Source organism: Nannobrachium achirus (genome assembly GCF_963921795.1).
Source record: "Nannobrachium achirus genome assembly, chromosome: 6".
NCBI lineage: Eukaryota > Metazoa > Chordata > Actinopteri > Myctophiformes > Myctophidae > Nannobrachium > Nannobrachium achirus.
The window spans coordinates 32,989,503-33,017,248 of NC_137815.1; the positions used below are offsets into that span (position 1 = coordinate 32,989,503).

Below are 27,746 nucleotides of genomic sequence, written 5' to 3' on the forward strand. Positions count from 1 at the left end.
AGCATCTCGTTCTCAAAATTTTCTCACAACTCTATGAAGCCGAGCTGTAACATCTCACCGTTTTTGTATCATTTTCACATTGTTAAAATCTAATTTTAAAATAAAGAAAATAACATGGTACATCTAACGTATTTGTGGTATTTATTTAATAGTGTCCCGCTCTCCTCATTACACAAAGCACCTTATGTGGTGAAAGAGGTAAGCCTGGTCCTCGTGTCAGCGTTTGCACTACTTTGGGTCAAGGGAGTGATATGGCAGTCTGTCCTCACAGACCTTATACTTTACAAATGACTCATCTAAACCACTGGTTCTCAACCCCCCCAAATAATCATATTTGAACTGGGGACCTCCCCACCCTGACAAGCACTTGGAATTGTAGGAGTTGGCATTACATTTAGTTTGACTCAATCGGTTCCATTGTGAAAATAGCAGATCTACATGCGCAGAACGCCTCGCAACGCGTACGTAGATCTGCTATTTTCACAATTTCTGCCTCTAACAATTTAACCAGAGGTAGTAAAAAAGTCTTAACAGTCCTTAAATTGTAGCCTAGCGTTGCCAGACTCTTATCGCACTGGCCGTGTGTGGCAATGCAAGTCTACTTAAATTGTCACTTTAGAAATGTGTAGATACCCTGTATACACTTACACTGTATGTTGGGTGAGAAAACGGTTGAGTGAGAAAACAATGTAAACATTTAGCTTAACATCTGGGGACCGCTCAAAATAATTTGGGGAACCCCCTGGGGGTCCCAAGTTCGACCCATAGGTTGAGAACCACTGATCTAAACAGAACCGAATACGTCAGACATGTCCCCCTGGTGCAGTACTGTATGTACATGTACTGTAAAATCTTGTGCATATCACACAGTGCTTTTGTACTCTGTGCCCTGCTTCAGGCAACAGTGTGATGATGTAGCTGTTATAGTTTACAATTAAGGCCATTTCATTGTGACTTTAAAAAAGCTAGATTGGAGTAAAAGGCATGAGCTGTAGTCAGTAAACGACAGGGTATGATCTCATACTCTAAGTATTCTAGTCGAGACTGTAAAGAAAACAATTAAATGTTCCAAAGAAACTATAGATGCGTGTAAAGCTTGCGTGTAAGCTTTATTTGACCAAATAATAAATCAACAATAAGCTAATGGACAAGTGGTCAGCCAGCAACAGCAACAACAACAACAAGCACTGGACAAAAATGTCAAATATATAAACTCATTTACTGCCAGAATATTTTCAAGCTGTTTAGCCTTTGCCAGTAATTTTCAACAATTTCACCTTTCTTTAGATATACAGATAATTCTGATAATATCACACAATAGCTCAAAAGAAAGATCTACTCCTCCACTTTCCAACAAGGTAAGCCCCAACTTGTGCATGTGCCCTAGCCCCTAGGCCAAAGCACCATGTGTGTGTGTGTGTGTGTGTGTGTGTGTGTGTGTGTGTGTGTGTGTGTGTGTGTGTGTGTGTGTGTGTGTGTGTGTGTGTGTGTGTGTGTGTGTGTGTGTGCGCGCGCGCGCACATGCAAGCGATAGGGACAACATTTTAAATTGAATATTGTATTGACCATGATACTGACATCATACTAAACATGATATTGACATGATATAACCATGATGCTGACGTGACACTGACTACGATACTGACATAATACTGACATGATACTATTTTAGTCAACTGCTGTGAAATAACCTTATTAATGCATATGGTGATCAGATAAAAAATATAATTGGATGAGTAAATGGGTGTGATTTAGCATAGGTAACAATCTTGTTAAATACCGTATAATAAAGTATAATGTATGATAACAGTGTACTTGCTAGAAAGAGTTTGATAGCCAATTGATCACAACTTCTTAAAGTATACATTTATGAAAATAGAACTACTAAAATAGAATACAGACGTAAGCAGCGTTATATATACCGTACCAGACGCCTAAGGGCGAAAAGTAAGACGCCTAAGGGCGAGGTCGGCAGGTCGCGCATGACGGAATTCACACAGGACGGAATTAATTTGAAAGTGTGATTCGAGTTGCGGTTGGTTGTTTAAGTTGGACAAATAGTGGACAAAATATTTTCCCCAATAGAGGTTATGCGCATGCATAAATGGAATGGAAAATCGAGTAGCAAATTGAGTGGCAAGCTGAGTGGCAAAGTGAGTTTAACGTTGTTTAATGCAATCAGATAGGACTTTTCTGTTTGGATGTATGAGCCGTCAAGGCCAGAAATAGTTTTTTGACACTCAGTAGGCGTATAATGATGTGACATGCATACCCTCTATATGGATATGACTGACGTCTGACATCATAGATGTCTTATGTTATAGACCACATGAGACTCACACAATATGTCCATATATGGACATCACAAGCTATGGGCTTAATATTGATGACATCAGGGATCTCCATATATGGGCAGAAGGACAGTGTCGGTTTTCATAGTTAACTGCGATCTATGGTCACAATAAATGGTAAATGGTGCATTTATATTATGCACCATACAGTAGCTCCTTTATCGAAGGTACATTCACCCATTTACACACAAATTCATACACAGATGGTGGAGGAAACCATGCAAGGCACCAACCTGCTCATCAGGAGCAATTAGGGGTTCAGCGTCTTGCCCAAAGACAATTCAACATTAACCCTTGGGGATCCCCGGGATCGAACTGCGGCTACTCTGCCCGTGAGCCACTGCCGCGCCCATATAATTTACTGTACATAAAGTTATACAAATCCATTAATTGTGGCATACTATATACTGTGGGATGGCAATCATTTTAAAGGCTTCATTTCCCAGTTTTTCTCAGTTCCAAGACATTTATGGCGCGGCACCCTCAACTGATCCGCTTTCGTCCATTCAGTTTCATCATACACAGCCCCGCCTGTCTTTCTCGTTTTGTCACATTGCTTCGTCCTCTGTCCCGCAGATGACAGCTCAGCCAGGAGCGCCTGCATCTGGGAGGGCAGGTGGAACAGAGTCAGTCCCCGCAGAAGCTCCGGTAATGCCCCGTCACCGCGGGGGGGCGCGGGCGGTTGTTGCTGCGCTGCGGCGAAAGTCTCAAAACTCACCAGCGTGAAGCGTTGGCCGGCCCTGCCGAGCCGCTTGTCCGCTCTGATGCAGCACAGAGAGGCAGTGAACAGGTCAGAGTAAGGGGAGGAAGACATCTGAGGAGAGGGTCGTCCCGGTCCCTTGTCCTCTTCCATGTTTCCATGAGTGGCAGCAGCTGCAGCATCCTGGTGGCAGTGGTGGAAAGTGGTGGAAAGTGGTAAATGTACTTAGTACATTTACTTAAGTGCAATTTTGAGATACTTTCATTTTACTAAAGTATTTCCAATTTTCAATACATTTACTTCTACTCCTCTACACGATCTCAGCGGCAAATATTGTACTTTTACTCCGCTACAATTATTTGAAAACTTTAGTTACTAGTTACTTTGTAGATTACTTCTTGTTATAAGACAAAGACATACATTAACCACCTATATACATTTCGGCTATTTGAAACTAGCCGCTCTACAAGCTCACAATGTGTTGCGATGTGATGCATTGTGAACTTGTAGATCTGCTTTTTTCTAAAGATTAATTTTTTTTTACATTAACACTTGAATGAAAACGTAAAATGGGGACATTCTGCAAAGTGCATTTTGACGCCAATACTTTTGTACTTTTACTCAAGTACATTTTGAATTCTGGACTTCAACTTGTAACAGAGTATTTCTACATTGCAGTGTTGATACTTTCACTCGGGTAAAAACTTTGAGTAGCCTACTTTTTCCACCACTGCCTGGTGGTGGTGGTGGTGGTGGTGTTGTTGACGACTCCATTCCTCCGCCCTGTCCCGGGCCTTTTGGGTCAGGACCAGCACCACCCGGCCCCGCCCGACGCTGTCCAGACGCAGCAGCTGGGAGTGCAGCCAGGGGAGGGGTCCCAGGGCACACTGCTCCGCTCTGCTCCACTGGTCCACGGACACGCTGAAGCCCTGGGCGCGGAGCAGGGAGCCCAGCCCGCACACTGCCTCTGACACGATGTTAACGCTGCCGCCCCCTTCAGGAGGGCTCAGCAGCACCACATGGCCTCTCACTGTTGCTTTTAGAGAGAGAGAGAGGAGAGAAATGAGGGGTTATATACTGTAAAGCCTCTATCATAGTCGGTACCGCGGTGGTAAGCTATCCACCGCGGTGTAGTCTTTTTGAGTCATAAAACTACAACGTTGCGTCATTCCTGGAGAGTGCAGGTTTTTTAAGGGAACATTGATTATTGATATAATCATTGACTTTAAAAATAAAGTAAACACAGTAACAATCGATTATTTCTTATTTGCATTGCAAAATTATTCAATACAATTATTTGCGTTGCAAAACTATTCAATTATGATACAAAGTTAAACGATGCAATATTTTGCTTTTTACAATTCTATAAAGTAGATTGTTTATATTGTTTACGATGCATATGATGCATATGCAGTTACTGTATTATTACACCTCTACATCCAAGGACTAATAGTGATTTCAAGGATCTTTTAGTAATAAAACAGTAAACTCACTTTGTGAACAACCATAGCGCCAGCTCTGAGCCCATCCTGTATAGCAACAGGGGAAAAAAACAGCGAATGATTATGTTATTTATCAATATATACATTATCATCCATCATCATCTTCAAAAGAAAACTAATTATTTAATTTGAGGGCACAGATCACTAATTAGAAGGAACACAATATTTCAAGTGAATCATTTATCAACATATTCTCCACTCTGTAACACAAGAAGAAAATAAAAAAATAATGAAGTAAAGTAAAGTAAAAAGTAAGTAACAAGAATCGACACACAGTCAATTTAAAATCTGGTGTATTGGTGTGTTGAAGTTAGTGTTGGTGTTCTTTCTCATGTATATTTCATAATATTCTAACTTACTGTAGGCTATATGTCTAGGGATGGCCAAATGGAGATTTTTTTCTTAACCGATAACCGTCAGGCCTTATCAGTTAATTAACCGTTAACCGTTAAGGAAATGTGTTCAAAAATGCGCTATTTTAGCGATTTAAAAAAGGAAAATAGGCCTACACACGTTTTTCCCCATAATAAAGTGCTATATTTACACATTAAAAACCATAACACAGGGAGAAACAAGAATACAAATGTTTTCTAAAAGAAATGTGTTTTTGCAAAGAAACGGATTGAAATTATAAGTCTGTAATGTGATGCGCTGGTCGCCAGGCACGTGCGCACATACAGCAAAAGGGGCTTGAGCCCTTAACTTTTATCCGTATGAAAAGGCCCTTTTAGAAATGTCAGCCCATGCCTCTCTAAAATTCTGTGCACTCCCTGGACCCTGGCTGTTGCCTAACAAAACCAGCATGAGACGCATGTAGCCGCATGTAGCAATAACTTCCAATCGTATGACTTTTGGAATCGTTGAATCGGCTAAACGTGATGTCCATTTCATTCATTTACTTCTCTCACGCCCGTGTTTTGTGTGTGCTGATGCAGCGATCATTGAATTTGCGACTCTGAGCTTTGTTATTTTCGCATAGCCTACTATGTAACCAATACGACTTTAGCGTTCCTCACGTCATCAATGTAACATTAGAAAGTTGTGTTTTAAGCTCTTCTTAAACAGGATTCAATGTGACGACGCGGGTTTTGTAAAATCCAATCGACGAGGGAGCATGTTTCCTGATGAACAAGTCAGCGTGTACAGCCAAATCAAGCACGCAGCGGCAGACTCGCAGTTGTATGAATGCATGTATGTTACACAGACATTGGTGTCCAGAAATGTGTGACCACAGGGCCTGGCCTGTGAAGTGTGAAGGAATGGCGCTCCCAATCATGAAACTAGCTCGGTTACCATGTGACATGGACAGCCAATCGGCAAATAGGTCGCCTGAAAGTCTCCTGAAAGTCTCGCCAGAAAATCATCTCTTTAAAGATCTGGTTTACACCAGATAAAAACATACTCTTGAGCTTGTGATGCAGAAGATAGAACACTAGAGCTGCCAAACAAAGCAGCAGTACTGAAGCGATGAACACTGGACTCCACCGCCACCTGGTGTCTGTCAGGGGTAAATGCAAACATGATTATTAACCCCAGTTTATGTTGTAGTGAATCTATCAATAGTTCCATAGGCCTACATCATCAATTTCTGTAAGTACAAAAATGTATCTTAAACGTGGCTGTAACGGTTGGCCGATGGTTCAGGCTCCAAAGAAGTCCAGGAATGCATGGTTTATTTTATATTTATTTACCTCCACAAACACCAATAAAGTGCAGCATTTTCACAGTGCGCCTATAATAGGCGGAGCCGCGGAGGCACTTTAACAAAAATAAGTTACTTGAAAACTTGTGAAATGTGTCATTCTGCATATTGAGTACTTTTACATTTGGTCCTTCAAGTATATTTAGAATAATGGACTTAAACTTGTAATATATAGTAGGATAGTAGGGCCTACATTGCAGTATTGATACTTTAAAAAAGTACGTTAAAAGTTAAAAGAAATATATACAGACTACTTTTTCCACCACTGCCCTCTGTCCCGTATGTGTCATATAGCCAACTCACTTTCATTGATGCAGAAGGGACCCAGGTCATTTTCCAGTCCTTTCAATTTTGCCTGTACAAATGGTGAACATATAAACAGATCATTAAGCATACTGTATATGAAGCCTATGAAGCATAATTTGCTGATAAATGATGCATATATTATACGTTGGAGGACAGCTTGAAATAAATTACCATTACACATGGTGAAAGTTGAATGTTTATATCTTCAAACTGAAACACCCCCGGAATCTCCTGTGGATTAAACAATATTGTCAACCCAGTTGTATTAAAGAGGGTGCAAGTTAGGCCTATATGTTTTTTTTTTGTTTTTTTTTTTTTTGTAAAAGAATAAATAAACTTTTTCCCCCTTTTACAGTAAAAGGAGTCTCCGTCTCTCCAACTCTTTAAAAGAGAATAAATTAACAGCTTGGAATAGGCCTACTAATTTAACCAACTAGAAGTCTAGTCGGCAACCTGGCCAACTCGGGAACGATGTAAATAGGGAATGAATGCCCCGCCCTTTAATGCAAACCCCATTATACTGTTGTCATAGGACCCGTTTTGACCATCTGTTTGCCTGTGTCCATTTATGCCCATATATGGAGATATCTGTATCTGTCTTTCTGTCGGCGTCCATTTTATGTCCATATATGGAGATCACTGCAGATATAGTTCTGGGTCCATTTTATGCCCATATATGGAGTTATCTGTATATCTGCGTCCATTTTATGCCCATATATGCAGATCTCTGTATCTGTCTGTCTGTGTCCCTTTTATGCCCGTATATGGAGTTCTTTGTGATTCTGCGTCCATTGTATGCCCATATATGCCCATATATGGAGATAACTGTTTATCTGCGTCCATTTTATGCCCATATATGAGATCTCGGTCGCTTTTTGTTTGTTTCCTCTTTAAGCAGAATATGCAGCCTGCTTAAATCTGCATCATTCAAGTCATCCTCCCAGTCCCACACTTTGTTGCTTGTCTTATGTTTGTCTTTGTCTCTTTTATTTTCTTTTTCTTTTTTGGAGCGGGAGAGTGAATTCAGCTTGAGTTTTTTTGGAGAACTTGTTTTTTTTTCAGTCTTGTGCTGTTGATTTAGCTTGTCTTATGTTTGTCTCCTCCGTCTGCACCTTAGCCAACCCAGATCTCCACTACTGATCCTTGTTCTCTTCAGCAAAAGCTGTAAAGTAATTTAAATCTGCATCATCGATGTCCTCCCAGTCACACTCTTTGTTGCTTGTCTTATGTTTGTCTCCTCCTCCATCTGTTTGTCTGTGTCCCTTTATGCCCATTATGGAGATCTCTGTATCTGTCTGTGCCTCCGACTGTGTTGCAGACACAGTGCTGGTTCCCCCTTTAATGCAAAACCCCAGACAGACACGCAGACAGAGACTTCTCGCATTTATAGATAGATTAGGAAAGAGAACTTGACAAATATGCTTTTGCTTCAATTTTATGTGTGGCTGTTTGATCATTTCTTTCCCCATCACTTCCAACTTCATTAGTTTATCCTATCCTGTTACTAAAGAGCTGGAGAGGCGTTGCCTGGTTCCAGACCATAGACCCCGCCCACTCTCAGAGTGGACTGTTCTGAAATCAGGCTAGGAGAGGCGGAGAATTTGCTATCAGAATATGGAGCTATTAACACTTGACAAAGAAATATAGGCCTACGCCTACTGACACCCCGGACGGGTAAAACACAACTAAAACAACCAGCAACAAATAACACACGCAATGTTATATGGCTTGCTCTTACCCATAGTCCCTTGCTTTCTTGTCTCCAGGTACCATTTGACAGTTGCCTCCTAAAGCCCTGCATCTCCTTGCACTTGTTGTCTGCTGTTTGCTGACACAGCCACACTTCACCTTCCAGCCTGCAGGGGGCAGACAGGTTCCATGACAGCATTGCAGCGTCACTGTACGTCCTCTGGCCCAGGACTACAGACATGGACACATTGTTCCATACATTCTTCTGGGAGGCCTCTGGAAATTTGACAGAAGGACATTCAATATTGTGGGGAAAGAGCAGGGTTTAATAACGAAGAAGGCATCACTTTAATGCACATATAACATCTATTCTATACAGCCCTATCCCTGTCATATGGAGCATATGGCTCCGCATGCATGGGGCTGCTGTGGCTCAGGAGGTAGAAAAGGTTGCCCAATGATCCGTGGGTGGGCGGTTTGAATCCCAGATCCTCCTGTCCAATGTCCATGTCAAAGTGTCCTTGGGCAAGACCCCACATTGCCTCCAACAAGTCGTTCGGTGTTGGCTCGCCACCATTGGTGTGTGAATGTGGGAAGTGAGGACGTTGGTGTCGACTGTTCTCCACTTCACCTCCCAATGTATGAATGAATGAACCGTTGTAAAGGGCTTCAAAATTCAATTCACTATAAAAATACAACTCATTATAAGCTGAGAGAATAAAGGATTTGGTCTATGGGTGACAAAAAATCAAACCACTCTCACCGTGGTTTGTGAAAGGGCAGCTTACAGACCGGTGTGACCTCAGGTCACGCTCATCCCACCATACCTGGAATACACAACCATGTGCACGCAAGCACACACACACACACACGCACGCACGCACGCATGCACGCACGCACGCACGCACGCACGCACGCACACACACACACACACACACAGAGTAAGTAAACAAAATAGGCAGGTTCTCACACTGGCATATAGGTCATACTGGAAATATGCCATCCCCACAAGCCAGTAACCTGATCAGGGCAATTAAGGGTAAACAACCCTACACAACAGTACCTGGAGACACATGCAGGATGTGACAAAGTACAATGGAATGCTCGTCCTGTTCCATGCCTGTACCTGATGATGACAGAAAGGTTAAAAGTACTGTGTACTGTGATATTTTGTCAATAAAAAAAAAAAAGAAAGTATTTCTATTCCGGGAAGGTTTGCATGCTATAATGGAAAACATTGTTCTTTTGGTAATAAAATAGCCTATGAAAATGGGTGAAGTGTTCCTTTAATAATAAGTGTATCTCACTGACCTGGCATCTTCCATCCCTCTCATGCTGGAGGCAGACAGCAGTAGGAAGGCTCCTGTTCCTGTGGTCCACGTGAAGCTCAACCTGATTCCTCTCCTGGTTAATTGTACTTTTAAGTGTGGGGACTGACAGACAGAAAGACAAGACAAAACAAGACTCTATGAGATTCACGGTCGGTCTGTGTAAGCTGGTTCCTGATGACAGATCCCTGGTTAGGGGTTGAACCGGAGGAATCGGTGGAACCGGCAGGGGCGTCACAAGGGGTAGGAAAGTGGGACTGAGTTACTGGGGCCCAAGGTGGAGGGGCCCTAATAACTTTATCTATTGAAAAGTAGATCTGCTATTTTTTAAAAGTTGTGAAAATGTGGGAAAATCTTTGAATGTATTTTCTAACTCATATTTTGCTTCTGGGGGTCCCTGGAACTAAATATTTTGAGATCGGGATCTGTGGCCAAATACATATCATCTTGGGGGTCCTTGACATAGGTTTCTTGCACACATTTTCACGATTTTTCAAAAATAGCAGATCTACAAGCTCGCAGCGCGGCACTTGGTGCCGCGCTGTGAGCTTGTATATCTGCTATTTTTCAATAGTTAACATTCATGGGGGGCCCACAGTGAATCCTTGTACCCAGGGCCCAGAATTTGGTGTGACGCCCCTGGGAACCGGATCCAACATTGAGGAACAGGCCTCGGTTCCATTCATCACATTTGGAACCGTTTCCAGTTCTGTTTTTGTTATTATCACACTGCAGAGCTGTTTATGTGGACTTCACGTCTACCACTGTATATGCATTTAAAATACCAGGGGTTCTCAAACGTTTTAATTTCCAGGACCACCATAACTCTGAGAGTGTGCAAATGGAACCAAATCGGCCTGTGATCCATTTGCCAGAGTTACAGACCTGTTAGGGTCCATTTGAAAACTAATAAAACTACATTAAAACCACACCAAAAAATAACACAGCAATCAAAGTATTGAGATGATCAGAGAGTCACTCACCATCACACTCCTCTATGCGTTCCTGTGATGCTTGAGAACAGACTGGGGACAGACATGAATATGTAGGTATAAACCACAATATTCTTTTTAAAAAACACAGAAACTCTTTACAAAAATGTCAGTCTGTTGTGGGGTATTTTTTATGTGATCTGTGTATTGTCACTATAAAGTCAAGTGGATGGCAGAGTTCACTCCAACTATTAAAAACGATATACGTAGTAAAGGCCCATTCCCACTGGGCCAGATAACAGATATCTGGAGATATTTCTCCAGATATTTCTCCATGCAAAGTGGATGGTAGATACAGATAAAAAAAATGTTTTGCCACAGATAAAAGTATCTGTGGCAAATATCTGTGGTAGATATTTTTTTTATCTGTATCTACCATCAACTTTGAATGGAAAAATATCTGGAGAAATATCTCCAGATAACTGTTATCTGGCCCAGTGGGAATGGGCCTTTATAGTTGTCTTTATAGTTATAGTGCTCAGTGGGAACTGGGAATGGCACTAATATTATCATTCATGTTCGAATATTGTGTCAGATATACTGAGCACTAGCAGTGGTGTAAAGTAACTAAGTACACTTAGTCAAGAACAGTTTGCTGGAGTGTTTCCGAACGTCTATAATTTTACTTATTCTACTCCACTACATTTCAGAGACAAATATTTTTAGTCCACTATAATTATTTGAAAACTTTAGTTACTAGTTACTTTCTACATTATAATCAAATCAAAACATATATTCACCAACATTTGAATTTGTCCATTTGAAAAGAGATTTTTATACACTAGAAAACGTGTAAAATGGGACATTCTGCACAATGAGTACTTGAACTTTTAGTGCTTTATGTACATTTTGATGCCAATACTTTGGCATTTTTTCACAAGTAGCCTATACATTTTTCATTCCGGACATCTATTGCAACAGATTATTTCTACAGTGCAGTATTGATACTTTCACTTGATTAAAAAACTTGAGTACTTTTCCCTGAGTTCCCTGCTGAGTTGACATACATTACCTTCATCGATAGAAGGCATCACAAGCTCTTTCTGTGGTTTAAAAGAGCGAACCATCACAGACACACTGCTGCTGAACGACACTCCAGACGGCTTAGCAATTACTAAAGTCAACTGCAGATATGACACACACACACACACACACACACACGCACGCACGCGCGCGCACACACACACACACACACACACACACACACACACACACACACACACACACACACACACACACACACACACACACACACACACACACACACACATTACATACTCTTGCAGTTAACCTTCAATTGACAGTATACAATCTCACAATGCATTGCGATGCAAATGTGTTGACAATTTTCAAATCTTGCAACATATAGAAAATTGTTGAAAATGTTTGAAACATCTTTGTAAATGTCCCGTTATAAAATGACTTGCCCAAAATAGGGAGGCCAGATTGAAAGTGGTTAAATGAAACATGCTCCTATAACCTTTACACAGTGTAAGTATATACCGGTAGTTTAAATCAGTGGTTCTCAAAGTGGATTTCAGGACCCTTACAAGTCTGTAAAGTTAAGGGGAGACCTTCAAATGTCAAAGTTTGAGAACCACTGATTTACATGTCATATAGTGTCCTGATTGAACTGTACCTGGGCCTCCTTTGTAGGCGTAGAGGGAATTACTGTGAACTGAACCTTCTTACACACAGACAAGCTAGATGCAGCAGTGTAGCACACTGTAACAGATCCTGCAGAAACAACAGAGGAACCACAAAAATATATATTTCTGGAACAATATAAATAATAATACAATATTTTACTTAAAAGCACTAGAAAGACATTTTCATATGGCAACTTGCAATTGTTGGAAGACAAAAGAAAACAAACACTCTTGCAAATAATATTGTCCTAAGTTACAGCCTTCCACTATATGTGTTTGTACCAGAGATGTGTAATGAATGTTAGTGATAAAGCCACATAAAACCATATTTTGACCAAAAAGGCACTGAAGGAATTCTCTCTGAAATGGGCAGGTCAGCTATTTTCGTCTTTCTTATATTATTTGCCAATTTAGTCAATGATTGACTAATTTGTTCATTACCTCTGAAGCTTTCTTTCTTTCTTTCTTTCTTTCTTTCTTTCTTTCTTTCTTTCTTTCTTTCTTTCTTTCTTTCTTTCTTTCTTTCTTTCTTTCTTTCATTCTTTTAGGTATTATAAAGGTCTTTAATTGTCACTTTACTGTAGTCCGGGGACCTCCAAAAAATAATGTGAGATCATGATTGTGATGATTAACTATAGCCACAAGGTGTCGCAAGTGAGGTAGGACTGCTCAATCTATATGTAGGCAAGAACAAAGACAGGAAGTCAGTTCATGTAGGCCTAGAGATCACCATGCAAACATGTCTACCCTGTTTGAGTTGAATAAAGAAACCTGCAGTTAAAGTACAAGCTCATCATTGTCTCAACGAACAGAACATGGTACCAGGAGTAAAAACTCAACTTTAAAGTGATATTGCAACAAGAAGCAAGATTACAATGGATATCCTGGATAAACCGGAGCGTTTGAAGCTGACTGGGAATGTCGACAGCAACTGGCGTGCCTTCAAACAGCAATTCCAGCTGTACATCTCGGCTATGGGATTGGAAGACAAGTCGAATGCAAGGAAGGTAGCGTTACTGCTTACAATGGCAGGCCCACAAGCTATTGAAGTGTACAATACATTTGTCTATGACAGCGAAGATGATAAAAATAAATTGGATAAAGTGCTCGAAAAGTTTGACGCTCATTGCTCTCCAAAGAAGAACGAGACCTATGAAAGATATGTATTTCGTTCTCGAATGCAGCAACAGCGTGAGCCTTTTGACAGTTTCCTCACAGATCTGAAGCTAAAAGCACAGACATGTAACTTTGAGAATCTGAGGGACTCCATGATCCGGGACCAGATCGTCTTCGGCGTGGAGGATAAAAAACTCAGGGAGAGGCTACTGAGGGAAACGGAGCTGACAATGGATGGAGCCATAAGGATCTGCCATGCAAGTGAGCTGTCCCAAATGCATGTCAAGACATTCAGCGAAACAGGGACATACAGCACTGCCATCGTGAGTGACAACTCTGTGTGCACAATATCAAGAGGTGGAAAAAGACGCACACAGATGCGACCTGCACAGCAGCAGATGAGCGACACCACATTCCACTGCAAGCGGTGTGGTTCACAGCACAGACCCAGACAGTGTCCAGCCTTTGGTAAGCAATGCTCTAACTGCCAGGGCAAGAATCACTTTGCTAAACAATGTTTCTCAAAAGGAAAAGAGAGAAAGAAAGGCAAATCTGTATATGTAGTGGATGATGACACTGATCTGAGTGACACATTTTTCGTTGGCATGGTGAACTGTGAAGATGAGCCTGTAAAAGAGGTTAATGCTATTAAGCAAGATAAATGGATTGCACCACTGCAGATCAATGGAACTTTGGTCACCATGAAGCTAGATACTGGTGCAAAGGCAAATTTGATCAGCATGTCAGATATCCAAGAACTGAAAGAAAAGCCAAAAATACAGAGAAAGACACTTGCACTGAAAGACTATAATGGAAAAGGAATTGACAGTCTAGGAACATGTAAACTGAAAGTAACTGTCAAAGGCAAAGTGCACCACCTACTGTTCTCTGTTGTGGCTGAAGAACGTGATTCCCTGCTGGGTGATAAATCCTGTGAAGATTTGGGGCTGGTGAAAAGAGTGTATCGCATCAACACAGCTGTAAATGAACTAAATGACTCTGTGGACACCATTGTACAGAACTTTGCAGAAGTCTTCAGGGGTCTAGGTTCATTGCCATTTACATACAAAATACAGCTGAAAGAAAATGCACAGCCAGTTGTGCATGCTGCACGACGAGTCCCAGCTCCACTCAAAGACAGCCTGAAGAAAGAGCTGGACAGGATGACAACATTGGAAGTGATCAAAAAGATTGAGGAACCAACAGACTGGGTCAACTCCATGGTCTGTGTGAAGAAAAAGAATGGAGACCTGAGACTATGTATGGATCCAAAAGATCTCAATGAGAGCATTAAGCGTGAGTACTATCAAATTCCAAAGCGTGAGGAGATCACCAGGGAGATGGCGGGCGCCAGATACTTTTCAAAGCTTGACGCATCACAAGGTTTCTGGCAGCTGAAGCTAGATGAGTGCAGCACCAAATACTGTACCTTTAATACGCCTTTCGGGAGATACTGTTTCCTGAGGCTCCCATTTGGAATAATCTCTGCTTCAGAAATCTTTCACAGAGCAGTGGAACACATCATTGAAGGACTGGAAGGTGTGAGAGCCTATGTTGATGACATCATTATCTGGGGCTCCACAATCCAGGAGCATAATGATCGGCTGATAAAAGTGATGGAGAGAGTGAAAAAGTTTGGACTAAAGCTCAACCAAAAGAAGTGTCAGTTTGGAGTTCAAGAAATTGTCTTCCTGGGAGACAAACTCTCTGCACAGGGTGTTGAGCCTGACCAAGAAAAGATATGTGCCATACAGAGCATGCCAAGGCCCACAGACAAAGCAGGTGTGTTGCGCATCATGGGTATGCTGAATTTCATTGGCAAATTCATTCCCAACTTATCAGTCAAAACATCCTGCATCCGTGAGCTCCTGCGCAAAGAAAATCTGTTTGAATGGACAGCCAAGCATGAGAAAGAGTGGAAAAATCTCAAGCAGACGCTGACCACTGCACCTGTATTATCTTTCTTTGACCCATCAAAACAGATCAAGGTGTCAACAGATGCATCAAAAGATGGAATAGGTGGAGTTCTCCTACAAGCTGAAGGTGAGCACTGGAAACCGGTGGCCTATGCATCCAGAACTATGACAGAGACTGAATGCAGATATGCTCAAATCGAAAAAGAGTGCCTGAGTTTGGTGTTTGGCCTGGAGAAGTTTCACAGCTACATATATGGCCTACCCACCTTCACTGTGGAAACAGATCATCGACCATTAGTAGCCATCATTAAGAAGAACTTGAATGACATGTCACCAAGAATTCAACGTCTCATGATGAAGATGCTGAGATATGACTTTGAGTTAATATATACACCTGGAAAGCACCTGATAATTGCCGATGCGCTCTCGAGAGCAGCCACAAACAGCTGTGAGAGCACAACAGATGAAGATGTTCAGTGCCATGTGAACATGGTATCTGCTGCACTGCCTGTGTCAGACAAAAAGTTGAAAGAAGTGGCTGAGGAAACAGAAAAAGACACAGAGCTGCAGCATGTTATGGAAAATATGCAGAATGGATGGCCTGTAGGTTCCTGCCCACTATTCTACCACAACAGAGGTGAGCTGAGTGTTGTGGATGGACTGTTGCTGAAGCAAAACAGAATAGTCATTCCACACAAATTGAGACAGGATCTGCTACAGAGAATCCATGAAGGTCATCTCGGTGTCGAGAAGTGTAAAAGAAGGGCAAGAGACACAGTGTACTGGCCTGGAATTAACAAGGACATCGAAAGAATGATCAGCAGATGTGAAACATGCCAGAAGCATAGAAACAAGCAACCCAAAGAGCCTATGGTGTTAGCTGATGTGACAACAGCACCATGGCATAAAGTCGGAATGGACTTGTTTCATCTGAAGGGGAAAGATTATCTTGTGGTCATTGACTATTACTCAAACTTCCCTGAAATGGCATTACTTGCAAACACATCATCAAGCTGTGTCATCACACATGTCAAGTCCATCTTTTCTAGACAAGGCATAGCTTTTGTCGTCCAAAGTGACAATGGCCCCTGTTTCAACAGCAAAGAATGGCAAAGATTTGCAGAAGAGTATAATTTCAAGCATGTGACATCTAGCCCACTGTATCCACAGTCAAATGGGAAAGCTGAAAAGGGAGTCCACATTCTAAAGCAGCTGCTGAAGAAAGCTGCTGACAGTGACTCTGATCCATACCTGGCTTTACTCAGCTACAGAGCAACACCACTGGAGTGCGGACTGTCACCTGCTGAGCTGCTGATGAATAGAAAGCTGCGTACTACACTACCATGCATTTCAAAGGAAACATCTAAACATCTGAAACTGGACCAGAAGCTACTACAGCAGAAGAAAAGGCAAAAGTCATTTTATGACAGAACAGCAAAACTGCTTCCTCCACTGTCAAGCAATGACACTGTCAGAATTGAAGAGCCTGGTGGATGGAAAACCAAAGCCACTGTTCTTCAAGAAGTAGCTCCACGATCATTCACTGTGAGGACAGAGGAAGGACAAATCTTCAGACGCAATCGCCGCAGTCTTCTCAAAACACCAGAGACTGAAGAGCTCAGTGAGGCCCAGACTGAGTCTGAGTCCATCCCTCCACCTATCACAGATTCACAAACAACACCTGTACAACACACTGCTTCTCCTCTACCCCCTGTGCTAAGGAGATCCACAAGAGAAAGTAAAAAGCCTGACAGACTGATCTTGTGATTTTTTTTAAGTGCATTAAAAAAAGAAAAAAAAATGTAAAAAAAAGAAGAAGAAAAAGAAAAAAAAAATGTAAAAAAAAAAAAAAAAAAAAAGCATTGTGAAATTAAAGGTGATGTGATGTCTAGATTGTCTAGATTTAGTGCAGGGTAGGAAAGTCAGATTACTTACATTACATTGCTTAAAATTGCTGACTACTTCATTTATGCTGACTAACTCATGCTAAGCGTATTAATAGTATTCATAGTCCTAGTGATGTGCGTAGAACTGTGCTTAGTATTATTTGCATTATTTGCTACTTCACAGAAAGGGGGATGTGATGATTAACTATAGCCACAAGGTGTCGCAAGTGAGGTAGGACTGCTCAATCTATATGTAGGCAAGAACAAAGACAGGAAGTCAGTTCATGTAGGCCTAGAGATCACCATGCAAACATGTCTACCCTGTTTGAGTTGAATAAAGAAACCTGCAGTTAAAGTACAAGCTCATCATTGTCTCAACGAACAGAACAATGATGTCCCAACCCACAGACATATATCATACTGGGGGTCCAGGAAATTAAATAAAAAAGGTTGCGAATCACTGCAGGGAATATGATGTTCACACACCTCTCTTACTTCTGGTCCCTTTGTGGACATCATTCAGGTGCATGGTGAGTTGTATTTCCATGCTCAGGCACAACGCGCACTGTGGTGTTCCTTCCTGGCAACAGACCATGACAGGCCGCACCTTCATGTCAGTAACATTCACGGCTTGGTTCTCTGTAGAGAGAGGGGCGATGATGATGGGCATCTCATCCCTCACGCTGCACCTTGACAGGTTCTGTTGAGAGATGCACAGTAAGCACAGAAGCAAAGATTTTAGTAAAAAATGCTTGCTTAACAAATGTATATATTCAAAGAATTGCATACGATTTCAAAGATAATAGATCTACAAACTCATAGTGATGCACAGAATGACACAGATGCTTTCCTGGTTTCAATAGGTTAAAGTTATACCATGTAACTTTTTTTATAAAACAGATCTTGTAAAGAGAAGACTGTCGCACACCCAGTAGCTCCTCTCAAGCAGGTGCGTCGGTCACAAAGTAGTTGAATGAATGAATCTTCAATGAAGAAAATACACCCGCACACTGCCACTTGCAGGTTCCAAGTATAAATTTATTAAAAGCAACGTTTCGGTCGGTAGACCTTCCTCAAGCTGAGCTTGGGGAAGGTCTACCGACCGAAACGTTGCTTTTAATAAATTTATCCTCAAGTTTCCGCGGGAGTTTACTGGAGACTATCAGGACCAAACTTCCGGGTTTAACAGCAGACATACAAGCTCACGTCGCGTTGCAGATGCAACCCGTTGTGAGCTTGTAAATCGGCGCCGGAAGATCAATGCAAACGTTTGCGCAATGCACTATGGGGCGTAGGAAACTCGTGGATACTTGGAACCTGCAAGTGGCAGTGTGCGGGTGTATTTTCTTCATTGAAGATTCATTCATAAAACAAATCTTAAAATTGTCCTAACTGTTAAATCGCTAAAGTTTTAGGACCCCCACTCCGTTATTTTCAGCTTCTGAAGCCTTCTCTTTATATGTTTTCTACTTAGCCGTGACAGGGGCGGGATTTCCCGGCAAAATTACGTCATCACACTACCGGCCAATCACAGCGAGGGTTATACACTGCCGGCCAATCACAGCGCATCTTGAAGTGGGGTCGCCATATTTGTAGTCGCCCGTGTGTCTCTATACTCAAAAGGTAATCTCGCCTACCAGGTAGGGTGAAGGAGTCCGTTTCTCCGGAATGCCTGAACGCACAGGAACCAGGGACCCCTCTAAAGATAGCTCTCGGCGAGGTGGAGGCAGACGCGGGGGTGTGAAGGTACGAAAAACGGCCGAAAGACGCGGACGCGACCGCGGTTTGCTATAGGGACTGTCGGTTATGACATCACCGCAAGATTCGGGGCTTAACTCCGCCCACTTTGGCGGCCATTGCCATTGCTAGGTCTTGGATGTATCAAGATCAGTCTGTACTAGTTCTACTTGTTGAGCAAGCAACGATACTTTTACTTCAATTGCTCTAGGCTTTGATTGCATTTCAATAAAACCATATTTGATCAACATAACGATCACACACATTTGACTGTTTATAGGGAATGTTATATTATTATTAACCGATCTTTATTTCCAAAGCAATAGATGAATGTGATGGCTGTTCTGATCTGCTTGTGCTCTTTCTGCGCTCATGCATGGACAGCCGAAGTCGTGATTTTAGCGTGATATCTTTTTATTGGGAGACAATAATGAGCACCAGCAAATGAAAGCAGACATTCCAGTGAATATGGACACGTTTAAATTTAAATTTTTTGATGAAAATTGACCGAGTAATGGCCGAGTCAAATTGCAAGTGGTCTTGGCAGTGGCCCAATAACTGGCTGTAGGCACGCTATGTGGTGTAAAGTAATTAAGTATATTTACTTAAGTACTGTACTTAAGTAGGCCTACACTTTTGAGTTATATGTACTATCCCAATATTTTTACTTCTTCTCCACTACATCTCTGATCCAAATATTGTAGGCCTGCTTTTACTCCACTCCATTTATTTCAAAACTTTAGTTAGTATTAGTAATGCTAGGCCTACTATACTTTTGATTATTATTACAAAACATCATTAACCACTTCAGCATATACATATATTTTGACCATTTGAAAATAGCCGATCTACAAGCTTACAATGTTAGATCCATGCTATTTTCAAAAGATGTTTTGATAACTTGAAAGGGACATTCTGCACAATGAGTAGGCCTACTTTTACTGTTGGTACTTTAAGTACATTTTGATACAATTCAGTAGCGAAGTGTGATGTCACTTCCGTGAAATGGCGTGAAATGTCGCCCTCTACGGGGTTCATGCTGGTATTGTCTTGCATTCAAATCGCCATAGGGGATTCTGCGAACGCCGCATACAAGGTCTGTGTTAAAAATATAAACACACCATGCTCTCGGATTGACCCAAATGGATATGAAGCATCGACTAAGGTGGAAATGTACAGATTTACCCAAAGAGTAACACAATAAACGCTAGAAACGAGTTACAACAGGCTATATCAGATATGAATGAATATCATAAACTATGCAGAACCCCCCCCGCTGACGGAAACGCGCACATGGTGTGTTTATATTTTTAACACAGACCTTATATGCGGCGTTCGCAGAATCCCCTATGGCAATCTGAATACAAAACAATACCAGCATGAACCCCCCAGAGGGCGACATTACGCACAAATGACGACATGGCTTCGTTTCTCTATTACCAATACTTTTATACTTTTACTCATGTAAATTTTGAATAGGCCTACTGGACTTCGACTTGTAATAGAGTACACTTGTATTGACCAGTCCATCTTATCTACAACCAGCGAACTGTCAATGCTGTTCTCCGGTCATTGCTTCCTTTTATCCAAGAGTCTTACAAGAAAGATAGCAACGAACATGGCGGGTGGAAGTGGCCGATTTTTACAAGGCCCCGCCCAGTCCTCACCCCCTATAGGGCTAATGACCACTAGTTGAGCATCTTACACAGTATAGCTTTAAGGGTAATTTATACTTTGTCATAATCTTTTCCCTTTTTGTTTTCTGTTCTTGGTGAATTGTTAAGTTGTGTCTCATGTCGTTACGTTTGTGATGTATTGTTAAGTTGTGTCTCATGTATGTTAGTGATGTATCGTCAATGTTCTTCCTTTTAATACAAATATTGAAACAGAGATAATAGCAGAGCATAAATCAGGCATTAGCTCCACAGCAACCAATTACTTAGCGAGACATGTTGCTAGGTAATGCCTTAGTAAAATCATTCTATTGTTACACGTTATCAGTAGGTCTACATTTATAATGTTCAAGCTCAGTCGTCCATCCCGATTCAATATTTGAAAGGAATAATCTATGATGTGGTGGTGGCCAAAGGTTAATTAAGAAAACATAATGCCAGTGTATCCAAGGAAATTAAATGTGTGCTTCATCAATATAAACTGTGCATATTAGAACAGGATATTTGCACTTCTGTGTGCAGTGCAGAGCAGTGCATGTGCAGTCTACCTCCGAGCAAACAACTTCTTGATAGTCATCATATCCAATGGTATACAAAGCCAAGGCTGGCGTTGCGAGTCTCAGCAGGATATATACCAACATCCATGCAGAAGAAAACATATTTCTTCCCCTTGAGATGCTTGTATTTTAGACCATATTTCTCCAATATTCAGAAGCAGTAGTAACAAGTCCTGTGTCCCCCTTCATGTCATCATGGCTTGAGGTTGGAAACGCCCTCCACAATGTGCTGAGACTGGACCCTGCCGGCTGGGTTTCATCACGTTCGTGGCGGCGGGTCACTTCTTCGTGACGTTTGTTTGTTCACATGACCTGAAGAAGGGAAAAGATAAAGCTGATGACAGGCTGCGTGTCACAGTAAATCTGGAGGTCCTGTGAGAGCATTTGCTGCCCAACACAGATATGAAGACTCAACTTAATGTTGGGAGTGCAAAATGGTGCATTTATAGAGTATAGCGCTTTTTATCCAAAGAGCTTTACATAGATTGTGCATTAAATTCACTGAATCTGCACTTCGGGAGCAATTAGGGATTCAGTGTCTTGCTCAAGGACACTTCGCTTTGACGATACCTCTAGGGGAGCCCGGGATTGACCTGGGCCCTCTACCCCTGAGCCACTTCTGCCCAGAGTGTGGTTTCTGACCTTTCAGACTAAATAATACCTTTAATATACAGTATGTAGTATGTAGGCCTATCCTGCATTCATTAACTCATCATCTGTATGACTACATCACAATATTACGTACAGTAGGCCTATATTGCATCATAAAGCCTAATTTCTCACACCAGCTAAGTGGCCTTGTGATTATTAGAGTTTCCACCCTGAGATTGGGAGATAGGGGGCTCAATCTCTAACCGAGTCATACCAAACACTATAAAAATGGTCCCCAATGCTGCCTCCCTGCTTGGCACTCAGCATCAGGGTTAAGTTCCTGTGACATGTGTGTGTACTGAACATCAAAGGCTACCGATACTGTCTAAAATGCTGGTATCGGTGAGTATGCCAGTCTATGCCATTCCGATATACCACCTAATTTTTCACATACTGTACAGTATGTCATTTACAGTCATCAACTGTTTTGTATTTTGAATGCTTCAGTTGATGTTGCACTACTGTTTATAGTCTTACTGTACTTGTCTTTATGACATTATTATTTGACTAACTTGAAGCTGCACATTAACAATTATTAATGGAATTGTATTTATTTATACCGTAGATCAGTGGTTCTCAACCGTTTTAATTTCAAGGACCCCCCCATAACTCTGAGAGTGTAGACTCTCAGAGACCTGCAAGGGTCCATTTGGAATCCCCTCAAGGAACCCAGATTGTCTTGTCTCTGAACCCCACCTTGAGAATCACTGTCTTAGATTATTTTTGAACGGTACTAACCACTCCTACGGTACATCCGGCTTTGTCTGTGTGTACGTATGTCCCCCATCTGTTTGTAAGTAGCCTATATCCCGCCCCATCCCACATTGACCAAGCTTCGCAGGATGCTTAATGAAACTAGAAATGCAGTTCCTAGAGAAACTCACTCAAGTATATTATGGGCAGTACAAAAAGTACACATCCCAATTCCCAATTCTGTGCTGGAAGTAAAGTAATAGTTGAAGTTTGAATGAAACGTGTAGCTCAAAAACAAAAGACAAGTTTTAGGTGCCATTGTGCCAAGATGTGATAAGTCTGCTCACTAAAGCGAGCCCACAACTAACTCATAAATAGCACCGCTCACTTCACACCGGGTGTGATGTTTTAATTACACGCCATTATCGGACCGGTACTCTGTATCGACTGATATGCGAGTTATGGGTCACATGACTCGGCAACCATTGGTTAGCAAGGTTAACTTAATTACTAGAAGCAAGCTAATTGAAAATAGATAAATCACTGGCTGGGTCTGAAAGAAGATAAATGTGAACACTTATTACAAACTTAGAGGATTTCCAGGCAATACACTCTTCTTCTCCAAACATTTTAAGCAGCTGGTGGAAAGTAATGAATATCTTTATGTGTTGCTTTTTCTTTCTTTTCTAAAAGCTGAGATTGTCTAACTGCAAACAATGTGTTGGAGAAGTTATGAAACTACTAGACATGTAACTGAACTACATAGTTATGGTAGGTGTTTTACATTCTGTTTACAAAACACGCATCCATGCACGGACGCACATGTGTGTGCACACACACACACACACACACACACACACACACACACACACACACACACACACACACACACACACACACACACACACACACACACGCACGCACACACACGCACACACACGCACAAACACGCACATAGGCCTAGCATAAGGATTAGTCAGATGCAGGTTTCTCTGAAAATGAAACAAAAAGTAAAATAAATCAACCTTTGGTCACATGTATTGTGACTGGAGTCAGACCCAAGTGCAGGGCAGCAAGGTATTGATAAAAAATCCCATACTGGATGTTTTACTCCATTCAAGAGTCCCAGCCGGCTCTTGCCCCCTATGTACAGTAGGGGAGAGCGGGGTAAACTGAGACACTTTTTACATTTTCTCCCCTATAGGCGAACTAAAAGATATACCAGTAAAAATTTACACATTTACCAGTAATTTGGGATGTTTCCTAACAATGGAAGTTATCAGAACATATTCAAGACAAAAGACAGAGAAAATATGATTGTTTTTAAAAAAGTGGTCTTGTGTCTCGGGGTAAACTGAGACAGACCAGAGAATCAACGGGGTAAAGTGATCCACTCACTTTTTTCACTTTAAAACTACCATTAAAACACAAAAACCCAGTTAACCAGGTTAAATATGCACAACACAAAAATGTACATAGCAGAAAGTCTTTTAATAGGGTTTGTCCTGTCATTTCCACCCATGTGTCAAATAATGTGACACATGGGCAGAAGGTAAAAACTAACAACCCTATAAAACATTGATAGAAGGGTTTACCAAACTTTCCTCAGTTGATCCTTATGTAATTTCTTCTGTAGAATGCATTTCTGCAAAGCATATTGTTGTATTGTGCATAACTAATGAGATAATTAGCAAATTTAGTCCAATATGCTAATTAACTCATTAATTATGCACGACACATAAAGATATACCGAATGATACTGAACAGGATACGGCATGCCATCGACCCTCACCTGAGAGAGAACCAAAATGGTTTTCGAGAGGAGAGAACAACCGTAGCACAGATCCTGGCATTAAGGAGATTAATAGAGGAGGTGAAAAAGAACAACCTAGCAGCTGTACTGTGCTTCATTGACTTCAAAAAGGCTTTTGATTCTATCCACAGAAGCAAGATGGTGAAGATCCTTGAGGCCTACAATGTCCCTCCCAACATTCTCCGGGCTATCGAGACCATGTACGCAAAAACAAGGGCCAAAGTGGTGACCCCAGATGGCAGCAGTGAGGTGTTTGACATCCGAGCTGGGGTAATGCAAGGAGACACCCTAGCCCCCTACCTCTTCATCATAGTTCTAGATTATGCGCTCAGGAAAGCCATAGGGGGACGGGAACAAGAGCTTGGCTTCACGCTAACACCAAGGAGGTCAAGACGGCATCCCGCAGTAGTTCTGACAGACCTGGACTATGCGGACGACATCAGCCTGCTCTCCGACAGCATGGAACAAGCACAAGAACTCCTGAACAGGGTGGAGATAGAGTGTGCCAAAGTTGGTCTCAGGCTAAACGCTAAGAAAACTGAGGTTATCACCTATAACCTACCTGATCACTCACCTCTGACAACAACAGAAGGAGCTGTGTTGAAGGAAGTCAAGGACTTCAAGTACCTGGGCGCATGGGTCGACTCAACTGAGAAAGACCTTAAAGTAAGGAAGGCACTCGCTTGGAGGGCCCTGAACGGCATGAACAGTGTATGGAACTCTAACCTCCCCCGCCAAATCAAACTTAGCTTCTTCTTTGCAACGGTGGAGTCTGTTCTCCTCTATGGCAGTGAATGCTGGACCCTGAAGCCAACCCTGCAGAAGTCTCTAGACGGGTGCTACACTAGAATGTTGCGTGCAGTACTCAACATCAACAGGAGTGCACATGTTACAAACGAGAGCCTGTATGAGGGAATACCAAAGGTAAGCGAGAAAATTGCCACCAGAAGAATGAGACTAGCAGGACACTGCCAAAGACACCAGGAGCTTCCAGCCAGCAAATTGGTACTGTGGGAGCCAACACACGGGCACCGGCCGCGAGGACGTCCCACAAAAACATACGTGGACATACTCAAGGAAGACGTAGGGACACAGAACACCAATGAGCTGGCCAGATGTATGGAGAACCGAGATGACTGGAAACAACGATGGAGGGCTCGTCTGAGGACGACCTAGATAGACATAAAGATAGATATCAGAAATGGGTTCTACAGGAAAAATGACATAAGAATGAACTGAGAAAAGTTTGGTACACCCTTTAATCAGGTTTTTACAGCTATCTCCCTGTCTATCATGTTGGGATAATGTGAGATAGTGTCTCACTTTACCCCGAAGCAATTGTCTCACTTTACCCCACAGCCACATTTTGGGAAAAGTGATATCTTTTATCAATTCAGGGTAATCTTCAGCTATATCTATCACATGGATTTATAAGTTGGTAGTTCATCAACATGTATGATATAAAATGTTGTCCCTGCATGAATTTGCTTTGACACAACAGTTGATTATGTGACAGCAAGAAAATTTACTTTTACATGCAAAAAACACATTTTTGTGAAAAAAGCATGTTTTCTACAGCACTATCAGGTCTCTCTCTTCATGGCAAGTGGGAAATTCAAAGGGCTTGAAAATATAATGGTCAGATGACCACAAATGTGTTCCATTGCCAAGATAAATGGAGTGTCTCAGTTTACCCGGTGTCTCAGTTTACCCCGCTCTCCCCTATATACTCCTCTTCCTAATGCATATTTTTAGGATATCAGGAGCCCTCCCTAGGGGGGATCTTTGTGCCACTTTGTGCTCATTCATTGTACTGTCATTGTACTCTAGTTTTCGTTCCCGTCATTTGTATATCGATCTTGTGTGTGTATATAGTGAGCTATAGTGTGTATAGCTTCAAGGTACAGATTATTGAGGGTTTGATTTTATTGAATAGGTTCTTAGTTTACCTAAGTTTTTAGTTTAAACTTCTAATCATTTGGTGTACCTTGTGCTTATTGTATTGTTCTCCAGTCAGTCCCTGCGTGTTGAGTCTGTGTCTTGTGTTGCATGTTGAGTTCCTGTCATTACCTGTGTCAGCTGTATAAAAGACATCCAATCACCACCACACCAGCACCAAACAACCACAGCCTATTAATTAAAATACACCACTGAATGGCCCTTCTTAAAAATCTTCTGTTATCCCTGACTGTGTGGGAACATTCATTTAGCAGCATTATAAGCACATTACATTAGTAAAAATACATTTGCAGTGATATAGTAGGCTATATATAGTAGGCTACTTACCATGTGGAGGTTGAATGGTTGTCTCACAAATCCAGTTTTCGGTGTATCAAGGACCGTTTCTTAAGTATGACTATGCTTCATGAGTCAGGACATTGTAGTACAAGGCGTGACGTTACACTTCACCTGCTGTGTTATAGAGTTATAGAGTTTAGTCCCCTCCCTCGCTTATTATGCTCTCTCTCTCTCTCTCTCTCTCTCTCTCTCTCTCTCTCTCTCTCTCTCTCTCTCTCTCTCTCTCTCTCTCTCAAACACTCCCTTAAGCAAATACACATGCTCTCTCAGAATTCTTTATTGTACTGCAATAAACAGCTCACAGTCCACATGTTAAAGTCCATGGATATATTACCATTCATTTCATTGTCAAATAAGCCTCCACCTTTAATGTTTATTTGAAGTTTGAAGTGTTTGAAGTGTTAAGTCAAAGTGGATTTCTGTGGAATACAGGTTGTGAAACAATGGGTTTGGAGTCATTGATTTCAACATTTGTGTTAAATGTTGCATTGATTTTCTCATTCCCTGTATACAGTACCTGGCACAGATCCTGGTCGTTCCTGTTAAACAGGTCTACAGCTCACACCTGTTAATCCTCATTATGCCTTTGACCTCCTAATGCTATAGCTACATTGCATCATGATCATACAGTCATAATTCTCCCTAGGTTTGTTTGGGGAGGAGTGTGAATCACATTGAGTGACAGAATCGGTCTGATCTCTCTACTTACTAAGCCCTGACTAATGTGTGCGTGAAACCAAAACCTCAATTATTATAGACCTACATAGTAATTATAATGATATGCATCTAATATCTTTTGGCCATATTATTGGGCTTGTTTTGTTTCTCTCGCAAGATTTGACTTGTTTTTTGGAGATGGGTTGGCTTAATTCTCTCAGGAGAGTTGGCAACACTGCCACTGTTTCATCACATCATTTTGTATTTCATATGGAACAGATATTTATGAAAGCACGATAAACACAATGTAAACAATAGACACTTGCATTGATATTGTCTTAAAGGGATCCCTGGCTAATACGACCAATATGCCTTAATACATTATAATTGTCATCTATAACTACAATGTAAAATTAAAAACACCTTAAATATTTTATTTCTTCTAGAAATAGCTTATCTTTCACTCAATAGGGGAAATGCCCGTCGCAAGTTGATGATGTCATAAATGTAATTTGTGATATACCCCTATG

The 27,746-nt window shown here is 41.5% G+C and overlaps 1 protein-coding gene across 4 annotated transcripts; it reads right to left on the reverse strand.

The window, feature by feature from the left end:
- Nucleotides 1-1,633: 1,633 nt before the first annotated feature.
- il17rc (interleukin 17 receptor C) lies at nt 1,634-26,676 on the reverse strand. 4 transcript variants are annotated; one of them, XM_080727906.1, is made up of 17 exons: nt 26,548-26,676; nt 26,249-26,340; nt 21,096-21,416; nt 17,633-17,837; nt 12,210-12,307; nt 11,583-11,694; nt 10,562-10,603; nt 9,562-9,683; nt 9,314-9,376; nt 9,014-9,077; nt 8,300-8,526; nt 6,733-6,792; nt 6,559-6,610; nt 5,956-6,051; nt 4,545-4,580; nt 3,771-4,087; nt 1,634-3,234 (listed from the first exon to the last, which is right to left on the reverse strand). In XM_080727906.1, the coding sequence occupies exons 3-17, from the start codon at nt 21,204-21,206 to the stop codon at nt 2,773-2,775; spliced, it is 2,067 nt and encodes a 688-aa protein (XP_080584032.1). In that variant the 5' UTR covers nt 21,207-21,416; nt 26,249-26,340; nt 26,548-26,676; the 3' UTR covers nt 1,634-2,772. The 4 variants fall into 4 exon arrangements, with proteins under 4 accessions (XP_080584032.1, XP_080584031.1, XP_080584029.1 ...); XM_080727905.1 differs by having other exon boundaries at nt 3,771-4,081; nt 17,624-17,837; XM_080727903.1 differs by having other exon boundaries at nt 17,624-17,837.
- Between the last annotated feature and the right edge of the window lie 1,070 nt (nt 26,677-27,746).

Excerpts from the sequence above, each read along its gene's own strand:
- il17rc (XM_080727903.1), bottom strand. The coding sequence starts at position 21,206 with ATGTTTTCTTCTGCATGGATGTTGGTATATATCCTGCTGAGACTCGCA. Across the intron at positions 4,581-5,955 it reads TCTGCATCACAAGCTCAAGA|GATGGGCTCAGAGCTGGCGC; the intron begins GTATGTTTTTAT and ends GTTGCTATACAG. Across the intron at positions 4,088-4,544 it reads GCGCTATGGTTGTTCACAAA|CAACAGTGAGAGGCCATGTG; the intron begins GTGAGTTTACTG and ends TCTCTCTAAAAG.